This window comes from Oncorhynchus mykiss, chromosome 4, assembly GCF_013265735.2.
Source record: "Oncorhynchus mykiss isolate Arlee chromosome 4, USDA_OmykA_1.1, whole genome shotgun sequence".
NCBI lineage: Eukaryota > Metazoa > Chordata > Actinopteri > Salmoniformes > Salmonidae > Oncorhynchus > Oncorhynchus mykiss.
In genome coordinates, this window is record NC_048568.1 from 46,588,419 (window position 1) to 46,610,364 (window position 21,946).

General features: G+C 43.3%; 1 protein-coding gene across 6 annotated transcripts in view; it reads left to right on the forward strand.

The window, feature by feature from the left end:
- Positions 1–19,387, forward strand: part of mapre3b (microtubule-associated protein, RP/EB family, member 3b) — a 32,633-nt gene extending 13,246 nt beyond the window's left edge. For all 6 annotated transcript variants that reach the window (XM_036976459.1, XM_036976463.1, XM_036976460.1 and 3 more), the window contains 7 exons: positions 3,046–3,170; positions 3,315–3,460; positions 7,251–7,407; positions 8,088–8,218; positions 9,949–10,101; positions 18,027–18,068; positions 18,153–19,387. In XM_036976459.1, the coding sequence (XP_036832354.1) occupies positions 3,050–3,170; positions 3,315–3,460; positions 7,251–7,407; positions 8,088–8,218; positions 9,949–10,101; positions 18,027–18,059 (741 nt within the window). In that variant the 5' untranslated portion in view covers positions 3,046–3,049 and the 3' untranslated portion in view covers positions 18,060–18,068; positions 18,153–19,387. The remainder of the gene's footprint in view (positions 1–3,045; positions 3,171–3,314; positions 3,461–7,250; positions 7,408–8,087; positions 8,219–9,948; positions 10,102–18,026; positions 18,069–18,152) is intronic.
- Positions 19,388–21,946: the final 2,559 nt, after the last annotated feature.

The following is a 21,946-nucleotide window of genomic DNA, read 5'->3' on the forward strand; positions in this document are numbered from 1 at the left end:
TGGGATGATGGTGTTGATGTGAACCTTGACCAGCCTTTCAAAGCATTTCATGGCTACAGATGTGAGCGATAGAGGTCGACCGATTATGATTTTTCAACGCCGATACCGATTATTGGAGGATCAAAAAAGCTGATACCGATTAATCGGACAATTTTTTATTTTTTTTAAATTTGTAATAATGACAATTACAACAGTGCTGAATGAACACTTATTTTAACTTAATATAATACATCAATAAAATCAATTTATCCTCAAGTAGATAATGAAACATGTTCAATTTGGTTTAAATAATGCAAAAACAAAGTGTTGGAGAAGAACGTAAAAGTGCAATATGTGCTATGTAAGAAAGCTATCATTTAAGTTCCTTGCTAAGAACTAATGAAAGCTGGTGGTTCCTTTTAACATGAGTCTTCAATATTCCCAGGTAAGAAGTTTTAGGTTGTAGTTATTATAGGACTATTTCCCTCTATACCATTTGTATTATATTAACCTTTGACTATTGGATGTTCTTATAGGTACTTTAGTATTGCCAGTGTAACAGTATAGCTTCCGTCCCTCTCCTCGCTCCTCCCTGGGCTCGAACCAGCAACACAATGACCACAGCCACCACATCGAAGCAGCGTTACCCATGCAGAGCAAGGGGAACAACCACTCCAAGGCTCAGAGCGAGTGAAGTTTGAAACGCTATTAGCGCGCGCTAACTAGCCAGCCATTTCACTTCGGTCACACCAGCCTCATCTCGGGAGTTGATAGGCATGAAGTCATAAACAGCGCAATGCTTGACGCACAACGAAGAGCTGCTGGCAAAACGCACGAAAGTGCTGTTTGAATGAATGTTTACGCGCCTGCTTCTGCCTACCACCGCTCAGTCAGATTATATGTAACACAGGACACGCTAGATAATATCATCAACCATGTGTAGTTAACTAGTGATTATGATTGATTGTTTTTTATAAGATAAGTTTAATGCTAGCTAGCAACTTACCTTGGTTTACTGCATTTGCGTAACAGGCAGTCTCCTTGTGAAGTGTAACGAGAGAGAGGCAGGTCGTTATTGCGTTGGACTAGTTAACTGTAAGGTTGCAAGATTGGATCCCCCGAGCTGACAAGGTGAAAATCTGTCTCTCTGCCCCTGAAAGAGGCAGTTAACCCAACATTTCTAGGCAGTCATTGAAAATAAGAATGTGTTCTTAACTGACTTGCCTAGTTAAATAAAGATTAAATAAAGGTGTAAAAAAAAAAAAATGGTGCCCAAAAATACAGATTTCCGATTGTTATGAAAACTTAAAATTGGCCCTAATTAAATCGGCCATTCCGAATAATCGGTCGACCTCTAGTTATAACTAGTGATTATGATTGATTGTTTTTTTATAAGTTTAATGCTAGCTAGCAATTTACCTTGGCTTCTACTGCATTCGCGTAACAGGCAGGCCACTCGTGGAGTGCAATGGTTAGAGCGTTGAACTAGGTAACTGTACAGTTGCAAGATTGGGTCCCCTAAGATGACAAGGTAAAAATCTGTCGTTCTGCCCCTGAACAAGGCAGTTAACCCACTGTTCCTAGGCCGTCATTGAAAATAAGAATGTGTTCTTAACTGACTTGCCTGGTTAAATAAAGGTCTACAAATATTTTAAAAAATACAGATTTCCGATTGTTATGAAAACTTGAAATCGGCTCTGATTAATCGGTCGACCTCTAGTGAGCGATACGGGGAGATATTAATTTAGGCAGGTTACCTTGGCTTTCTTGGGTACAGGGACTATGGTGGAATGCTTGAAACATGTAGGTATTACAGACTGGGTCCAAGAGAGATTGAAAATGTCAGTGAAGACACCTGCCAGCTGGTCAGCGCATGAATATGCGTCCTGGTAATCCATCTGGCCCTGTGGCCTTGTGAATATTAACCTGTTTAAAGGGTTTACTCACATTGGCTACTGATCACACAGTTGTCCGTAACAGCTGGTGCTCTAATGCATGGTTCATTTTTGCTTGCCTCGAAGCATAGAAGGCATTTAGCTGGGTCACTTATTTAGACTGAGAAGTGCAGTCCTAACATTCTGACTAGAGGTATCACTGATCTACCTCTCTATAGACTGACTAGAGGTATCACTGATCTACCTCTATAGACTGACTAGAGGTATCACTGATCTACCTCTCTATAGACTGACTAGAGGTGTCACTGATCTACCTCTCTATAGACTGACTAGAGGTGTCACTGATCTACCTCTCTATAGACTGACTAGAGGTATCACTGATCTACCTCTCTATAGACTGACTAGAGGTGTCACTGATCTACCTCTCTATAGACTGACTAGAGGTATCACTGATCTACCTCTCTATAGACTGACTAGAGGTGTCACTGATCTACCTCTCTATAGACTGACTAGAGGTGTCACTGATCTACCTCTCTATAGACTGACTAGAGGTATCACTGATCTACCTCTCTATAGACTGACTAGAGGTGTCACTGATCTACCTCTCTATAGACTGACTAGAGTTGTCACTGATCTACCTCTCTATAGACTGACTAGAGGTATCACTGATCTACCTCTCTATAGACTGACTAGAGTTGTCACTGATCTACCTCTCTATAGACTGACTAGAGTTGTCACTGATCTACCTCTCTATAGACTGACTAGAGGTATCACTGATCTACCTCTCTATAAACTGACTAGAGTTGTCACTGATCTACCTCTCTATAGACTGACTAGAGGTATCACTGATCTACCTCTCTATAGACTGACTAGAGTTGTCACTGATCTACCTCTCTATAGACTGACTAGAGTTGTCACTGATCTACCTCTCTATAGACTGACTAGAGGTATCACTGATCTACCTCTCTATAAACTGACTAGAGTTGTCACTGATCTACCTCTCTATAGACTGACTAGAGGTATCACTGATCTACCTCTCTATAAACTGACTAGAGTTGTCACTGATCTACCTCTCTATAGACTGACTAGAGGTATCACTGATCTACCTCTCTATAGACTGACTAGAGGCGTATACGTTGTAATTATATAATGTAAAACGTGTGTGTTGCAGGTTGATGGCGGTGAATGTATTCTCCATCTCTTCGGCTCTGGAGAACCTGAGTCGTCATGAGATGCTGTCCTGGGTCAACGACTCTCTACGGCTCACCTACACCAAGGTAGAACAACTGTGTTCAGGTAACACGCACATACATTTAAATTCATATATTCATTAACAATATATGCTAACTTATAAATGCCTCATGTTGATACAACTGTATAAATTAATCACAACCTAGTCCTAATAATTGATATGCTAACTTGTAAATGCTGTGTGTGTAGGTGCAGCGTATTGTCAGTTCATGGACATGTTGTTCCCTGGCTGTGTCCTGCTGAAGAAGGTGAAGTTCTCAGCAATGCTGGAACATGAGTTCATCAAAAACTTCAAGGTCCTACAGGCTTCCTTCAAGAGAATGGGTGTAGACAAGGTACACTAACAACCCCCCCCCAGGGTGCTACTGAGGGGACGACAGCTCATAATAATGTCTGGATAGGAGTTAATAGAATGGAACTCGTGTTTGATACCATTCTATCCCAGCCATTACCACTAGTCTGTCCTCTTCCATTCTATCCCAGCCATTACCACCAGTCTGTCCTCCTCCATTCTACCCAGCCATTACCACTAGTCTGTCCTCCTCCATTCTACCCAGCCAATCACCACTAGTCTGTCCTCCTCCATTCTACCCAGCCATTACCACTAGTCTGTCCTCCTCCATTCTACCCCAGCCATTACCACTAGTCTGTCCTCCTCCATTCTACCCCAGCCATTACCACTAGTCTGTCCTCCTCCAATCTACCCCAGCCATCACCACTAGTCTGTCCTCCTCCATTCTACCCCAGCCATTACAGCTAGTCTGTCCTCCTCCATTCTACCCCAGCCATCACCACTAGCAATGCAAATAGTCTAGGTAGCCATTTGTTTAGGTGTTCAGGAGTCTTATGGCTTGGGGGGTAGAAGCTGTTAAGAAGCCTCTTGGACCAAGTCTAGGCACTCCGGCACTGCTTGCCGTGCAGTAGTAGAGAGAACAGTCTATTACTGGGGTGGCTGGAGACTGACAATTTTTAGGGCCTTCCTCTGACACTGCCTGGTATAGAGGTCCTGGATGGCAGGAAGCTTGGCCCCAGTGATGTACTGGGCCGTACGCGCTACCCTCTGTAGTGCCTTGCAGATGGAGACTGAGCAGTTGCCATACCAGGCAGTGATGGAACCCGTCAGGATGCTCTTGATGGTGCAGCTGTAGAACCTTGTGAGGATCTGAAAACCCATGCCAAATCTTTTCAGTCTCCTGAGGGGGAATAGGTTTTGTCATGCCCTCTTCATGACTGTCTTGCTGTGCTTGGACCATGTTAGTTTGTTGGTGATGTGGACACCAAGGAACTTGAAGCTCTCAACCTGCTCCGCTGCAGCCCCGTCGATGAGAATGGGGGCGTGTTCTGTCCTCTTTTTCCTGTAGTCCACAATCATCTCTGATTGTCTCAACTCCTCTTCAGTGTATTCCAGCTCAAATGAATAGGGACTATGTTAGTATGTAAAATAAAATCTGTAGTCAATCATCTCCTTTGTCTTGATCACGTTGAGGGAGAGGTTCTTGTTCTGGCACCACACGGCCAGGTCTCTGACCTCCTCCCTATAGGCTGTCTTGTCGTTGATCACTGTCGTGTCATCGGCAAACTTAATGATGGTGTTGGAGTCGTGCCTGGCCTTGCAGTCATGAGTGAACAGAGTGTACAAGAGGGGACTGAGCACGCACCCGAGGTTCCCCGTGTTGAGGATCAGTGGCGGGCGGATGTGTTGTTACCTACCCTTACCACCGGTGGGCGGCCCGTCAGGAAGTCCAGCAGCAATTGTTGTTATGATTTTCAACTTCAGCGCCAAGTATAGGCGCTTCTCGTTGTCGTCATCAACTCAACTACCCCCACAGATTATCAGAGGATGCTGATTGGTGCGGCCATACGGTGGAGGGAGAGGGAGGGGCTTAAACAGTTTGAATCGTGGCCAGACTGTATCCGTGTAGCCAAAACACAATGTACAGTTTGGAATGTTTTCAGACCCCTTTCCATTTTCCACATTTTGTTACGTTACAACCTTTTTCTAAAATGGATAAAATATTTTTTTCTCCTCAATCTACACAATACCCCAGAATGACAAAGCAAAAACACGTTTTTGAGAAATGTTTGCAAAAAATAAAAACAAAAATACCTTATTTATGTAAGTATTCAGACCCTTTCCTATGAGACTCGAAATTGAGCTCAGGTGCATCCTGTTTCCATTGATCATCCTTGAGATGTTTCTACAATCAATTGATTGGACATGATTTGGAAAGGCACACACCTGTCAATATTAGGTCTCACAGTTGACAGTGCATGTCAGAGCAAAAACCAAGCCTTGATGTCGAAGGAATTGTCTGTAGAGCTCCGAGACAGGATTGAGGCACAGATCTGGGGAATGGTACTGAAACATTTCTGCAGCGTTGAAGGTCCCCAAGAACACAGTGGCCTCCATCATTCTTAAATGGAAGAAGTTTGGAACCACCAAGACTCTTCATAGAGCTGGCCGCCCGGCCACACTGAGCAATCGGGGGAGAAGGGCTTGGGGACCTCCCTGACCAAGAACCCGATGGACACTGACAGAGTCCTAAAGTTCCTCTGTGGAGATGGGAGAACCTTCCAGAAGGACAACCATCTCTGCAGCACTCCACCAATCAGGCCTTTAAGGTAGAGTGGCCAGACGGAATCCACTCCTCAGGAAAAGGCACAAGACAGCCCGCTTGGAGTTTGCCTAAAGGCACCTAAACGACTCTCAGAAACAAGATTGAACTCTTTGGCCTGAATGCCAAGCGTCATGTCTGGAGGAAACCTGGCACCATCCCTACGGTGAAGCAGCATCATGCTCTATGGATGTTGTTCAGCGGCAGGGTCTGGGAGACTAGTGAAGCATGGTGGTGGCAGCATCATGCTGTGGGGATGTTGTTCAGGGACTGGGAGACTAGTGAAGCATGGTGGTGGCAGCATCATGCTGTGGGGATGTTGTTCAGCGGCAGGGACTGGGAGACTAGTGAAGCATGGTGGTGGCAGCATCATGCTGTGGGGATGTTGTTCAGGGACTGGGAGACTAGTGAAGCATGGTGGTGGCAGCATCATGCTGTGGGGATGTTGTTCAGCGGCAGGGACTGGCAGAGCATAGTACAGAGATCCTTGATGAAAACCTGCTCCAGAGCGCTCAGGATCTCAGACTGGAGGTGAAGGTTCACCTTCCAACAGGACAACGACCCTAAGCACACAGCCAAAACAACACAGGAGTGGCTTCGGGACAAGTCTCTGAATGTCCGGACTTGAACTTGATCGAACATCTCTGGAGAGACCTGGAAATATCTGTGCAGCGGTTAATAAAGTATCTCAATTCAATTCAAGGGCTTTATTGGCATGGGAAACATGTGTTAACATTGCCAAAGCAAGTGAGGTAGATAATATATAAAGTGAATATATAAAGTGAAATAAACAATAAAAGTTAACAGTAAACATTACACATACAGAAGTTTCAAAACAATAAAGACATTACAAATGTCATATATATATATATATATATATATATATATATATATATATAGTGTTTTAACAATGTACAAATGGTTAAAGGACACAAGATAAAATAAATAAGCATAAATATGGGTTGTATTTACAATGGTGTTTGTTCTTCACTGGTTGCCCTTTTCTCGTGGCAACAGGTCACAAATCTTGCTGCTGTAATGGCACACTGTGGAATTTCACCCAGTAGATATGGGAGTTTATCAAAATTGGATTTGTTTTCGAATTCTTTGTGGATCTGTGTAATCTGAGGGAAATATGTCTCTCTAATATGGTCATACATTGGGCAGGAGGTTAGGAAGTGCAGCTCAGTTTCCACCTCATTTTGTGGGCAGTGAGCACATAGGCCGCCGTAGGCAGACATGGCTTTCTCAATAGCAAGGCTATGCTCACTGAGTCTGTACATAGTCAAAGCTTTCCTTAATTTTGGGTCAGGTATTCTGCCGCTGTGTACTCTCTGTGTAGGGCCAAATAGCATTCTAGTTTGCTCGTTTTTTTTGTTAATTCTTTCCAATGTGTCAAGTAATTATCTTTTTGTTTTCTTATGATTTGATTGGGTCTAATATCTCTCTGTCTCAGATCATTCCAGTAGAGAGCATGGTGAAGGGTTAATAAAGTATCTCTCTGTCTCAGATCATCCCAGTAGAGAGGCTGGTGAAGGGGAGGTTTCAGGATAACTTTGAGTTCATCCAGTGGTTTAAGAAGTTTTTTGATGCCAACTACGATGGGAAGGAGTATGACCCTGTGGCCACACGCCAGGGGCAGGAGGGCGCCCCCTCACCCAACCCAGGTACAAACACACCCTCTTATCATATCACCTCCTCTGCTACATCATCATCCCCTCACCCAGCCCAGGTACACACCTCCTCTGCTACATCATCATGTCCTCACCCAACCCAGGTACACACCTCCTCTGCTACATCATCATGTCCTCACCCAACCCAGGTACACACCTCCTCTGCTACATCATCATGTCCTCACCTAACCCAGGTATACACCTCCTCTGCTACATCATCATGTCCTCACCCAACCCAGGTACACACCTCCTCTGCTACATCATCATGTCCTCACCCAACCCAGGTACACACCTCCTCTGCTACATCATCATGTCCTCACCCAACCCAGGTACACACCTCCTCTGCTACATCATCATGTCCTCACCCAACCCAGGCATACACCTCCTCTGCTACATCATCATGTCCTCACCCAACCCAGGTACACACCTCCTCTGCTACATCATCATGTCCTCACCCAACCCAGGTACACACCTCCTTTCCTACATCATCATGTCCTCACCGCTCCTCAAACTGCTCCTCACCAGGTCATCTCATTTCCACAAACCCAAATGACCCTCCTCTTCCTCTACCCCATGTAAAAGTGATCCATCCTGCCTGTGTTCATGTGCTTTGACTTGGTTTTCTCCCTCTACGGTATAAATCATTAACCAATTAAGATTGGTTGTGTGTCCAGGCCCCCAGAGGACGTCTCCCACGGCGACCAAGACATTCCACGCCTCCCCGAGGCCGATACAGTCCGCCCCCATCCGCAGGGCGAAGCCCACCAGAGCGTCAGACGCTGAGATACTAGAACTGAACCAGCAGGTACACACACACACACACACACACAGTGTAATACTGAAATACAAACATGAAAATAAGAATTCTTATCAAAGAAGTACCTAATTTATTCTCTATATATTTTTATTTCTAAATGTTTGATATACAGTGCCTTCGGGAAAGTGTTTTGTTACATCCTTATTCTAAAATGTATTTTAAAAATAAAAAAAATCCTCAATCTACACACAATACTCCATAATGGCAAAGCGAAAACAGTTTTTTAGAAAATGTATTAAAAATACAAAACAGAAATACCTTATTTACATAAATATTCAGACCCTTTACTATGAGACTTGAAATTGATCTCAGGTGCATCCTGTTTCCCATTGATCATCCTTGAGAGGTTTCTACAACTTTGTTGGAGTCCACCTGAGGTAAATTCAATTGATTGGACATGATTTGGAAAGGCACAGACCCGGAGTTGAACCCAATCGAACCTCTCTGGAGAGACCTGAAAATAGCTGTGCAGCAAAGTTCCCCATCCAACATGACAGTTTGAGAGGATTTGCAGAGAAGAATGGGAGAAACTCCCCAAATACAGATGTGCCAAACTTGTAGCATCATACCCAAGAAGACTCGATTCTGTAATCGCTGTCGAAGGTGCTTCAACAAATTGCTGAGTAAAGGGTCTGAATATTTATGTAACTGTGATATTTACTCTACCTACCTACCTCCTACCCCTCTCTTACCCCAATCTCCACCTACCGACCTCCTACCCCTCTCTCCAACCCTCCTACCCCTCTCTCCAACCCTCCTACCCCTCTCTCCAACCCTCCTACCCCTCTCTCCAACCCTCCTACCCCTCTCTCCAACCCTCCTACCCCTCTCTCCAACCCTCCTACCCCGCTCTCCAAACCTCCTACCCCGCTCTCCAAACCTCCTACCCCTCTCTCCAAACCTCCTACCCCTCTCTCCAAACCTCCTACCCCTCTCTCCAAACCTCCTACCCCTCTCTCCAAACCTCCTACCCCTCTCTCCAAACCTCCTACCCCTCTCTCCAAACCCTCCTACCCCTCTCTCCAAACCTCCTACCCCTCTCTCCAAACCTCCTACCCCTCTCTCCAAACCTCCTACCCCCCTCTCCAAACCTCCTACCCCTCTCTCCAAACCTCCTACCCCTCTCTCCAAACCTCCTACCCCTCTCTCCACCTACCTACCTCCTACCCCTCCCCCACCCCTCCCTACCTCTCCTATCCCTCTCTCCACCTACCTACCTCTCCTACCCCTCTCTCCACCTACCTGCCTCTCCCTCCACCTACCTACCTGCCTCTCCCTCCACCTACCTACCTGCCTCTCCCTCCACCTACCTACCTCTCCTACCCCTCTCCACCTACCTCTCTCTCCACCTAACTCCCTCTCCACCTCTCCTACCCCTCTCTCCACCTCTCCTACCCCTCTCTCCACCTCTCCTACCCCTCCTACCCCTCTCTCCACCTCTCCTACCCCTCCTACCCCTCTCTCCACCTCTCCTACCCCTCTCTCCGCCTACCTGCCCCTCCCTCCACCTCTCCTACCCCTCTCTCCACCTCTCCTACCCCTCCTACCCCTCTCTCCACCTCTCCTACCCCTCCTACCCCTCTCTCCACCTCTCCTACCCCTCTCTCCGCCTACCTGCCCCTCCCTCCACCTACCTGCCCCTCCCTCCACCTACCTGCCTCTCCCTCCACCTACCTGCCTCTCCCTTTTTCTCATCATATGTGTGTGTGTGTGTATAGATGTTGGACCTGAAACTGACAGTGGATGGTCTTGAGAAGGAGAGAGATTTCTACTTCAGTAAGCTGAGAGATATCGAGCTGATCTGTCAGGAGAATGAGACCAACACCAGCCCAACACTCTCCAAGATCATGGATATACTGTACGCTACTGAGGTAGGACAGACGCATACAGACTATATGCTGGTGGTAGTGGCATTGGAGGGCAGTGTACCTGTGATTGCAGTCTGTCCTGTTCCATCACACAACTATTATTAATCTTCTAATCAATAGAAGGAGAATTAATCATAATTTATTAACTTTAATAGTGATTGTTTGTTATTAAAGGGGAAGATCAGTATATTAGGAACCATTGAACATCAAGTTGCAAAATAGTATACTTCCCCTTTAAGTGTATGATGCTTGCTAGGTTACCAGCTCGGTACCAGCTGTCCTTCAGCTGAGACTTCCCGTAGTCACCAGACATCCCAGGGCATTGACTAGGTCTTAACCCTGGGGCTATGGCTAAACTCCCACCCCAAACCATTACAACCATGGCTGTGGTGGTCATGACATTTGGTCAACCGGTGATTGTCAAGCAAGTAACTGGCGTCTTCATGGTAATTGACCATTAACACATTCAGCATTTCCTGGCTTCCACATATCCTACAAGACACTGATGCAGACCGTTGGAACATCTACACTTTAAAAAGTCTAATAAATCCATGTAATATAGTCTACACCATCACAATAAATCCATGTAATATAGTCTACACCATCACAATAAATCCATGTAATATAGTCTACCTACACCGTCACAATAAATCCATGTAATATAGTCTACACCATCACAATAAATCCATGTAATATAGTCTACCTACACCGTCACAATAAATCCATGTAATATAGTCTACACCATCACAATAAATCCATGTAATATAGTCTACACCATCACAATAAATCCATGTAATATAGTCTCCCTACACCATCACAATAAATCCATGTAATATAGTCTACCTACACCATCACAATAAATCCATGTAATATAGTCTACCTACACCATCACAATAAATCCATGTAATATAGTCTACACCATCACAATAAATCCATGTAATATAGTCTACCTACACCGTCACAATAAATCCATGTAATATAGTCTACACCATCACAATAAATCCATGTAATATAGTCTACCTACACCGTCACAATAAATCCATGTAATATAGTCTACACCATCACAATAAATCCATGTAATATAGTCTACACCATCACAATAAATCCATGTAATATAGTCTCCCTACACCATCACAATAAATCCATGTAATATAGTCTACCTACACCATCACAATAAATCCATGTAATATAGTCTACCTACACCGTCACAATAAATCCATGTAATATAGTCTACCTACACCGTCACAATAAATCCATGTAATAAAGTCTACCTACACCTTCACAATAAATCCATGTAATATAGTCTACCTACACCATCACAAATCCATGTAATATAGTCTACCTACACCATCACAATAAATCCATGTAATATAGTCTACCTACACCATCACAATAAATCCATGTTATATAGTCTACACCATCACAATAAATCCATGTAATATAGTCTACACCATCACAACAAATCCATGTAATATAGTCTACCTACACCATCACAATAAATTAATGTAATATAGTCTACCTTCACCATCACAATAAATCCATGTAATATAGTCTACCTACACCATCACAATAAATCCATGTAATATAGTCTACACCATCACAATAAATCCATGTAATATAGTCTACCTACACCATCACAATAAATCCATGTAATATAGTCTACCTACACCATCACAATAAATCCATGTAATATAGTCTACCTACACCATCACAATAAATCCATGTAATATAGTCTACACCATCACAATAAATCCATGTAATATAGTCTACCTACACCATCACAATAAATCCATGTAATATAGTCTACCTACACCATCACAATAAATCCATGTAATAGTCTACACCATCACAATAAATCCATGTTATATAGTCTACACCATCACAATAAATCCATGTAATATAGTCTACACCATCACAATAAATCCATGTAATATAGTCTACCTACACCATCACAATAAATCCATGTAATATAGTCTACACCATCACAATAAATCCATGTAATATAGTCTACACCATCACAACAAATCCATGTAATATAGTCTACCTACACCATCACAATAAATTAATGTAATATAGTCTACCTACACCATCACAATAAATCAATGTAATATAGTCTACACCATCACAATAAATCCATGTAATATAGTCTACCTACACCATCACAATAAATCCATGTAATATAGTCTACCTACACCGTCACAATAAATCAATGTAATATAGTCTACCTACACCGTCACAATAAATCCATGTATTATAGTCTACACCATCACAATAAATCCATGTAATAGTCTACCTACACCATCACAATAAATCCATGTAATATAGTCTACACCATCACAATAAATCCATGTAATATAGTCTACCTACACCATCACAATAAATCCATGTATTATAGTCTACACCATCACAATAAATCCATGTAATAGTCTACCTACACCATCACAATAAATCCATGTAATATAGTCTACCTACACCATCACAATAAATCCATGTAATATAGCCTACCTACACCATCACAATAAATCCATGTAATATAGTCTACCTACACCATCACAATAAATCCATGTAATATAGCCTACCTACACCATCACAATAAATCCATGTAATATAGTCTACACCATCACAATAAATCCATGTAATATAGTCTACACCATCACAATAAATCCATGTAATATAGTCTACCTACACCATCACAATAAATCCATGTAATATAGTCTACCTACACCATCACAATAAATCCATGTAATATAGTCTCCCTACACCATCACAATAAATCCATATAATATAGTCTACCTACACCATCACAATAAATCCATGTAATATAGTCTCCCTACACCATCACAATAAATCCATGTAATATAGTCTACCTACACCATCACAATAAATCCATGTAATATAGTCTACCTACACCATCACAATAAATCCATGTAATATAGTCTACCTACACCATCACAATAAATCCATGTAATATAGTCTACCAACACCATCACAATAAATCCATGTAATATAGCCTACCTACACCATCACAATAAATCCATGTAATATAGTCTACACCATCACAATAAATCCATGTAATATAGTCTACACCATCACAATAAATCCATGTAATATAGTCTACCTACACCATCACAATAAATCCATGTAATATAGTCTACCTACACCATCACAATAAATCCATGTAATATAGTCTCCCTACACCATCACAATAAATCCATATAATATAGTCTACCTACACCATCACAATAAATCCATGTAATATAGTCTACCAACACCATCACAATAAATCCATGTAATATAGCCTACCTACACCATCACAATAAATCCATGTAATATAGCCTACCTACACCATCACAATAAATCCATGTAATATAGTCTACCAACACCATCACAATAAATCCATGTAATATAGCCTACCTACACCATCACAATAAATCCATGTAATATAGCCTACCTACACCATCACAATAAATCCATGTAATATAGGCTACCTACACCATCACAATAAATCCATGTAATATAGTCTACACCATCACAATAAATCCATGTAATATAGTCTACCTACACATCACAATAAATCCATGTAATATAGTCTACCTACACCATCACAATAAATCCATGTAATATAGTCTACCTACACCATCACAATAAATCCATGTAATATAGTCTACCTACACCATCACAATAAATCCATGTAATATAGTCTACCTACACCATCACAATAAATCCATGTAATATAGTCTCCCTACACCATCACAATAAATCCATGTAATATAGTCTACCTACACCATCACAATAAATCCATGTAATATAGTCTACCTACACCATCACAATAAATCCATGTAATATAGTCTACCTACACCGTCACAATAAATCCATGTAATATAGTCTACCTACACCATCACAATAAATCCATGTAATATAGTCTACACCATCACAATAAATCCATGTAATATAGTCTACCTACACCATCACAATAAATTAATGTAATATAGTCTACCTACACCATCACAATAAATCCATGTAATATAGTCTACCTACACCTTCACAATAAATCCATGTAATATAGTCTACACCATCACAATAAATCCATGTAATAGTCTACCTACACCATCACAATAAATCCATGTAATATAGTCTTACACCATCACAATAAATCCATGTAATAGTCTACACCATCACAATAAATCCATGTAATATAGTCTCCCTACACCATCACAATAAATCCATGTAATAGTCTACACCATCACAATAAATCCATGTAATATAGTCTACCTACACCATAACAATAAATCCATGTAATATAGTCTACACCATCACAATAAATCCATGTAATATAGTCTACCTACACCTTCACAATAAATCCATGTAATATAGTCTCCCTACACCATCACAATAAATCCATGTAATAGTCTACACCATCACAATAAATCCATGTAATATAGTCTCCCTACACCATCACAATAAATCCATGTAATAGTCTACACCATCACAATAAATCCATGTAATATAGTCTACCTACACCATAACAATAAATCCATGTAATATAGTCTCCCTACACCATCACAATAAATCCATGTAATAGTCTACACCATCACAATAAATCCATGTAATATAGTCTACCTACACCATCACAATAAATCCATGTAATATAGTCTACCTACACCATCACAATAAATCCATGTAATATAGTCTACACCATCACAATAAATCCATGTAATATAGTCTACCTACACCATCACAATAAATCCATGTAATATAGCCTACCTACACCATCACAATAAATCCATGTAATATAGTCTACCAACACCATCACAATAAATCCATGTAATATAGTCTACCTACACCATAACAATAAATCCATGTAATATAGTCTACACCATCACAATAAATCCATGTAATATAGTCTACCTACACCATCACAATAAATCCATGTAATATAGTCTCCCTACACCATCACAATAAATCCATGTAATATAGTCTACACCATCACAATAAATCCATGTAATATAGTCTACCTACACCATCACAATAAATCCATGTAATATAGTCTACACCATCACAATAAATCCATGTAATATAGTCTACCAACACCATCACAATAAATCCATGTAATATAGTCTACCTACACCATCACAATAAATCCATGTAATATAGTCTACCTACACCATCACAATAAATCCATGTAATATAGTCTACCTACACCATCACAATAAATCCATGTAATATAGTCTACCTACACCATCACAATAAATCCATGTAATATAGTCTACACCTTCACAATTTCTTCATATACGAGCAGCAATGCACACATGGCAGTAGGCGATAAGCGCGAATATACCAAAATGCAATAAATAAGCAGGAAAAACACCACTCTCAAAAGTGAGCGCAAATGCGATCATGCATGTAATGCTTTATTGTGGTGAAAGAGAGGAGGACCAAAATGCAGCATGGTTATTTTGATACATGTTTAATAAAATAATAAACACGAACAATGCAAAACAATAAACATAACGTGAAAACCTAGACAGCCTATCTGGTGCAAACAAACAGAGACAGGAACAATCACCCACGAAACTCAGAATATGGCTGCCTAAATATGGTTCCCAATCAGAGACGACGATAAACACCTGCCTCTGATTGAGAACCACTCCAGACAGCCATAGACTTTCCTAGAAAACCCCACAATCCCAATACCTACGAAAACCCCAAGACAAAACACACCACATAATAAACCCATGTCACACCCTGGCCTGACCAAAATAATAAAAACACAAAATACTAAGCCCAGGGCGTGGCAAAGGGTCATTTTTAATGGGGAAAATTATCTTCCCCAAACTTAACTCAAGTATGCCAGGTAGGTTCTGAGGTTATTTGGCCACTTTAGTTGTGATACCAACCTTACTAAAACAAATAGGCCAGGCTACATGAGGTGTGCGACTATGATTTAGTTGTAGGAACATTGCTGCTATAACAGCCTCCACTCTTCTGGGAAGGCTTTCCACTAGATGTTGGAACATTGCTGCTATAACAGCCTCCACTCTTCTGGGAAGGCTTTCCACTAGATGTTGGAACATTGCTGCTATAACAGCCTCCACTCTTCTGGGAAGGTTTTCCACTAGATGTTGGAACATTGCTGCTATAACAGCCTCCACTCTTCTGGGAAGGCTTTCCACTAGATGTAGGAACATTGCTGCTATAACAGCCTCCACTCTTCTGGGAAGGCTTTCCACTAAATGTTGGAACATTGCTGCTACAACAGCCTCCACTCTTCTGGGAAGGCTTTCCACTAGATGTTGGAACATTGCTGCTGGGACTTGCTTTCATCCAACCACAAGCATTAGTGAGGTCGAGTAAGGCACTTATCCAGAAGGTGGGAAGAAGAGGGTTAAGAGCATCTGCTAAATTACTAAAATGAGCACTGATGTTGGGCGATTAGGCCTGGCTCGCAGTTGGCATTCTAATTCAACCCAAAGGTGTTCAGTGGGGTTGAGGACAGGGCTCTGTGCAAGCCAGTCAAGGTCTTCCACACCGATTTCAACAAACAATTTCTGTTGGACCTCGCTTAGTGCACGGGGGCATTGTCATGCTGAAACAGGAAAGGGCCTTCCCCAAACTGTTGGAAGCACAGAATTGTATGCTGCAGCATTACGATGTCCCTTCACTGAGGGGCCTAGCCCGAACCATGAAAAACAGCCCCAGACAATTATTCCTCCTCCACCAAACTTTAGTTGGCACTCTCCATTGGGGCAGGTAGCTTTCTCCTGGCATCCGCCAAACCCAGATTCGTCCATTGGACTGCCAGGTGGTGAAGCGTGATTATAACTCCAGAGAAAGCATTTCCACTGCTCCAGAGTCCAATGGCGACGAGCTGTACACCACTCCAGCCGTGGCTTTTCACGGAGCTCCCGACGAACAGTTCTTGTGCTGACGTTGCTTCCAGAGGCAGTTTGGAACTTGGTAGTGAGTGTTGCAACCGAGAACAGATGGTTTTGAATAGCTACGCGCTTCAACACTCAGCAGTCACGTTCTGTGAATTTGTGTGGCTTACCACTTCGTGGCTGAGCCGTTGTTGCTCCTAGACGTTTCCACTTCACAATAACATGACTTACAGTTGACAAGGGCAGCTAAAGCAGGGCAGACATTTGACAAACTGACTTGTTGCAAAGGTGGCATCCTAATTTAGGTGCCACATTGAAAGTCACTGAGCTCTTCAGTAAGGCCATTCTACTGTCAGTGTTTGTCTGTGGAGATTGCATGTAGATGTGCTCGATTTTGTGTGACTGGAAGCCAAAACCACTAATTAAGTAAGTGTATATATATATATATGTATATGTATGTGTGTGTAAATATTCTTGATTTAATCTAGTCTTTACATATACTAAATAATGTGATATTAGTTTTGATTTAGAATGGAGCATTATCATGCACCTGTATCGAAACAGGGAAAAAATACATAATGTCATCTATACACGTAAATGGAGGACACTTTTCCCCTGGTTCATTTTCCTGCCAGCCAGGTAGGCTATACTCCTGTTGTAAAGATAAGCAATATGCTTAATATTAATACTAGGCCTACTAATAAATATAGTAGGCCTAGCCTATAGAAAGCTGATGGGATCCTCCTCTTTTTAATAGAGGCCATCACTTGGTTCTCTCACACAATTGCATATAGAAATGTTGTACAACATGAGCTCATGAAGTGTGTGATTAGATGGACAATAGAGTGCTGAGTACCAGGCACGTAGCAAGTTTGGTAGACTATTAATGACCAGCAGAGCTTGGAGGAGCCTAATTACTGTGACTAAATGATCTTGTGGAATTTGACTGTCCACCGGTGTGTTGGTAATACTGTCACCGTAACAGCCTTAACCATGGCTCACTTTCCAAATCTCCTCTCCCCCTCTCCTCTACCTGTAACTCTTCCCCAGGGCGAGGTTGACCTTCTCAGCCAACTTACCTGATAAATAAAGGTGAATAGAATGAATAACTACACACACCAGTCACACTTCTACATCCCCAGCTATCCCCTGACCTCTGTCTGACCTCTGTTTTAGGAGGCGTTATATCACTTTGTGGAGGCAGCGGATGAGGAGGCGCCACATGGAACATTTCTCCCCGGATCAGCGCTTCAAGATCCTACCTCTATTTTATTACTCTCAACCTCTTCCCTCTTCCTCCTGTCCCCCTCCTACCCCCTCCTCTCTCCCTCCTACTCCCTACTCCCCTCCAACCCCCCAGACATGTCAGGCTAACGCTGTACACTGAATCGGTATGGTTGGTGTTAGCAGGATGCTAGGCTAATGGCTAATGTAAATTAGTTAACAGGGTAGCACAGAGCAAGAATCTATAGCGCCCTCTACAGATCGAGGCAGGTAACACAAACTCACTAATCTCTGAACCCATAAAATTCTGTCATGATTGTCTCGGATGAGGGGAGACGAAACTCCCTCCAGACTCACTGGTCCAGTTCAGTACCTACCATGTACATATGACCAGGGAGATCGTTGAAGAATCACTGCGGAATTGGATGTTGGGAAATGCCTTCAGAACCGGCCACTGGGGCAACAGTGAGCGCTATTACCATCCAGTAGACTTGGTTTTACCTTGAGGACAGGGGTGGTTAACTAACTAAGTGTAACCCTTCATTTAAACATGTTGACGTTTGGCGCAATGGGACACCACAGCAGTGTCAGAAACACTGAAATTTGACATTTGGATAAACGTAGATGAATGATTAGTTCTGCAGTGAGACAGAGCTTGTTGCATATGACATATCAGTCCCTGCATTAACAATATGGACCAGTTGACCAGAACCATCCGAGTCCATTAGGACTCAGCAAAAACAATCAGAATGATCAAGAAGCCAACAATGCAGTGTGATTAGCTGAGGCCAGTAGGAAGCAGAGAACTGCTTCTGTTCAGTAGGGAGCAACATCCCAGGACATTCAGATAGAACCATACATTCTGCAGGTTTTAACCTCAATTTCCATTTGTGTTTTGAATGAGTTATTTAATGTTAGCTTGGAGTGGCTAACAGGTTAGCGTGAATCTATTACCCTGAGAAAGTTGAATAAAATGTATATGAGCAACACTACTCCACTGTATATACTAATGGATGAACATTAATTTATTTGAAGTGTTTTTTTTAGCAGCTGTTTATGATTGAGTTTCTTCTTGTTAGAGGCGGGGCTTAAATAGCTATCAGGGTTGTCATGGCAGACCTGTGACTGACATGCATCGTTAGAGTTTTATTACAGAGGCTGAATAAACAGTGGGTTCAAAACCAGAAGGAACACGACTGGTCGACTCTTACTGTAGGAGTGCACACACACACACCTTACGTCTGACACACACAGGCCTAGGCATTGATTCAGTCCGTATCACTTATAGCGTGATTGAAATTTAAAGACAATGTACTTGCGTTCGCGGAAACCACATTCACAGTATAACCCTGTGTTGGCTCAATCAGACACCACATTCACAGTATAACCCTGTGTTGGCTCAATCGGACACCACATTCACAGTATAACCCTGTGTTGGCTCAATCGGACACCACATTCACAGTATAACCCTGTGTTGGCTCAATCAGACACCACATTCACAGTATAACCCTGTGTTGGCTCAATCGGACACCACATTCACAGTATAACCCTGTGTTGGCTCAATCAGACACCACATTCACAGTATAACCCTGTGTTGGCTCAATCGGACACCACATTCACAGTATAACCTCTGCCCTTTAAACAGAGAGGATGGGGAACGCTGTCAGCATGGCCCTTTAAACAGAGAGGTTGGGGAACGCTGTCAGCATGGCCCTTTAAACAGAGAGGTTGGGGAACGCTGTCAGCATGGCCCTTTAAACAGAGAGGTTGGGGAACGCTGTCAGCATGGCCCTTTAAACAGAGGGGTTGGGGAACGCTGTCAGCATGGCCCTTTAAACAGAGAGGTTGGGGAACGCTGTCAGCATGGCCCTTTAAACAGAGGGGTTGGGGAACGCTGTCAGCATGGCCACTGCCCTTTAAACAGAGGGGTTGGGGAACGCTGTCAGCATGGCCCTTTAAACAGAGGGGTTGGGGAACGCTGTCAGCATGGCCACTGCCCTTTAAACAGAGGGGTTGGGGAACGCTGTCAGCATGGCCACTGCCCTTTAAACAGAGGGGATGGGGAACGCTGTCAGCATGGCCCTTTAAACAGAGGGGATGGGGAACGCTGTCAGCATGGCCCTCTAAACAGAGGGGATGGGGAACGCTGTCAGCATGGCCACTGCCCTTTAAACAGAGGGGTTGGGGAACGCTGTCAGCATGGCCCTTTAAACAGAGGGGTTGGGGAACACTGTCAGCATGGCCCTTTAAACAGAGAGGTTGGGGAACGCTGTCAGCATGGCCACTGCCCTTTAAACAGAGGGGTTGGGGAACGCTGTCAGCATGGCCCTTTAAACAGAGGGGTTGGGGAACGCTGTCAGCATGGCCCTTTAAACAGAGGGGTTGGGGAACACTGTCAGCATGGCCCTTTAAACAGAGAGGTTGGGGAACGCTGTCAGCATGGCCCTTTAAACAGAGGGGTTGGGGAACACTGTCAGCATGGCCCTTTAAACAGAGGGGTTGGGGAACACTGTCAGCATGGCCACTGCCCTTTAAACAGAGGGGTTGGGGAACGCTGTCAGCATGGCCCTTTAAACAGAGGGGTTGGGGAACGCTGTCAGCATGGCCCTTTAAACAGAGAGGTTGGGGAACACTGTCAGCATGGCCCTTTAAACAGAGAGGTTGGGGAACGCTGTCAGCATGGCCCTTTAAACAGAGAGGTTGGGGAACGCTGTCAGCATGGCCACTGCCCTTTAAACAGAGAGGTTGGGGAACACTGTCAGCATGGCCACTGCCCTTTAAACAGAGGGGTTGGGGAACGCTGTCAGCATGGCCCTTTAAACAGAGGGGATGGGGAACGCTGTCAGCATGGCCCTTTAAACAGAGAGGTTGGGGAACGCTGTCAGCATGGCCCTTTAAACAGAGGGGTTGGGAAACACTGTCAGCATGGCCCTTTAAACAGAGGGGTTGGGGAACGCTGTCAGCATGGCCCTTTAAACAGAGAGGTTGGGGAACGCTGTCAGCATGGCCCTTTAAACAGAGAGGTTGGGGAACGCTGTCAGCATGGCCACTGCCCTTTAAACAGAGGGGATGGGGAACGCTGTCAGCATGGCCCTTTAAACAGAGGGGATGGGGAACGCTGTCAGCATGGCCCTTTAAACAGAGAGGTTGGGGAACGCTGTCAGCATGGCCCTTTAAACAGAGAGGTTGGGGAACGCTGTCAGCATGGCCCTTTAAACAGAGAGGTTGGGGAACGCTGTCAGCATGGCCCTTTAAACAGAGGGGTTGGGGAATGCTGTCAGCATGGCCCTTTAAACAGAGGGGTTGGGGAACGCTGTCAGCATGGCCACTGCCCTTTAAACAGAGGGGTTGGGGAACGCTGTCAGCATGGCCACTGCCCTTTAAATATGAAATACACTCATTGCTTCTAGCCACACCTCACTAGTCTTGTCCGTCAACAAGGCAGTCCTAAAGGCCCTAGTTTCTACCTTCTTAACACTATCAACAAGGCAGGTCCTAGAGGCCCTAGTTTCTACCTTAACAACACTATCAACAAGGCAGGTCCTAGTTTCTACCTTCTTAACAACACTATCAACAAGGCAGGTCCTAGAGGCCCTAGTTTCTACCTTCTTAACACTATCAACAAGGCAGGTCCTAGTTTCTACCTTCTTAACAACACTATCAACAAGGCAGGTCCTAGTTTCTACCTTCTTAACACTATCAACAAGGCAGTACAGGGCAGCACGGCTGGCCCTTTGATGTACACA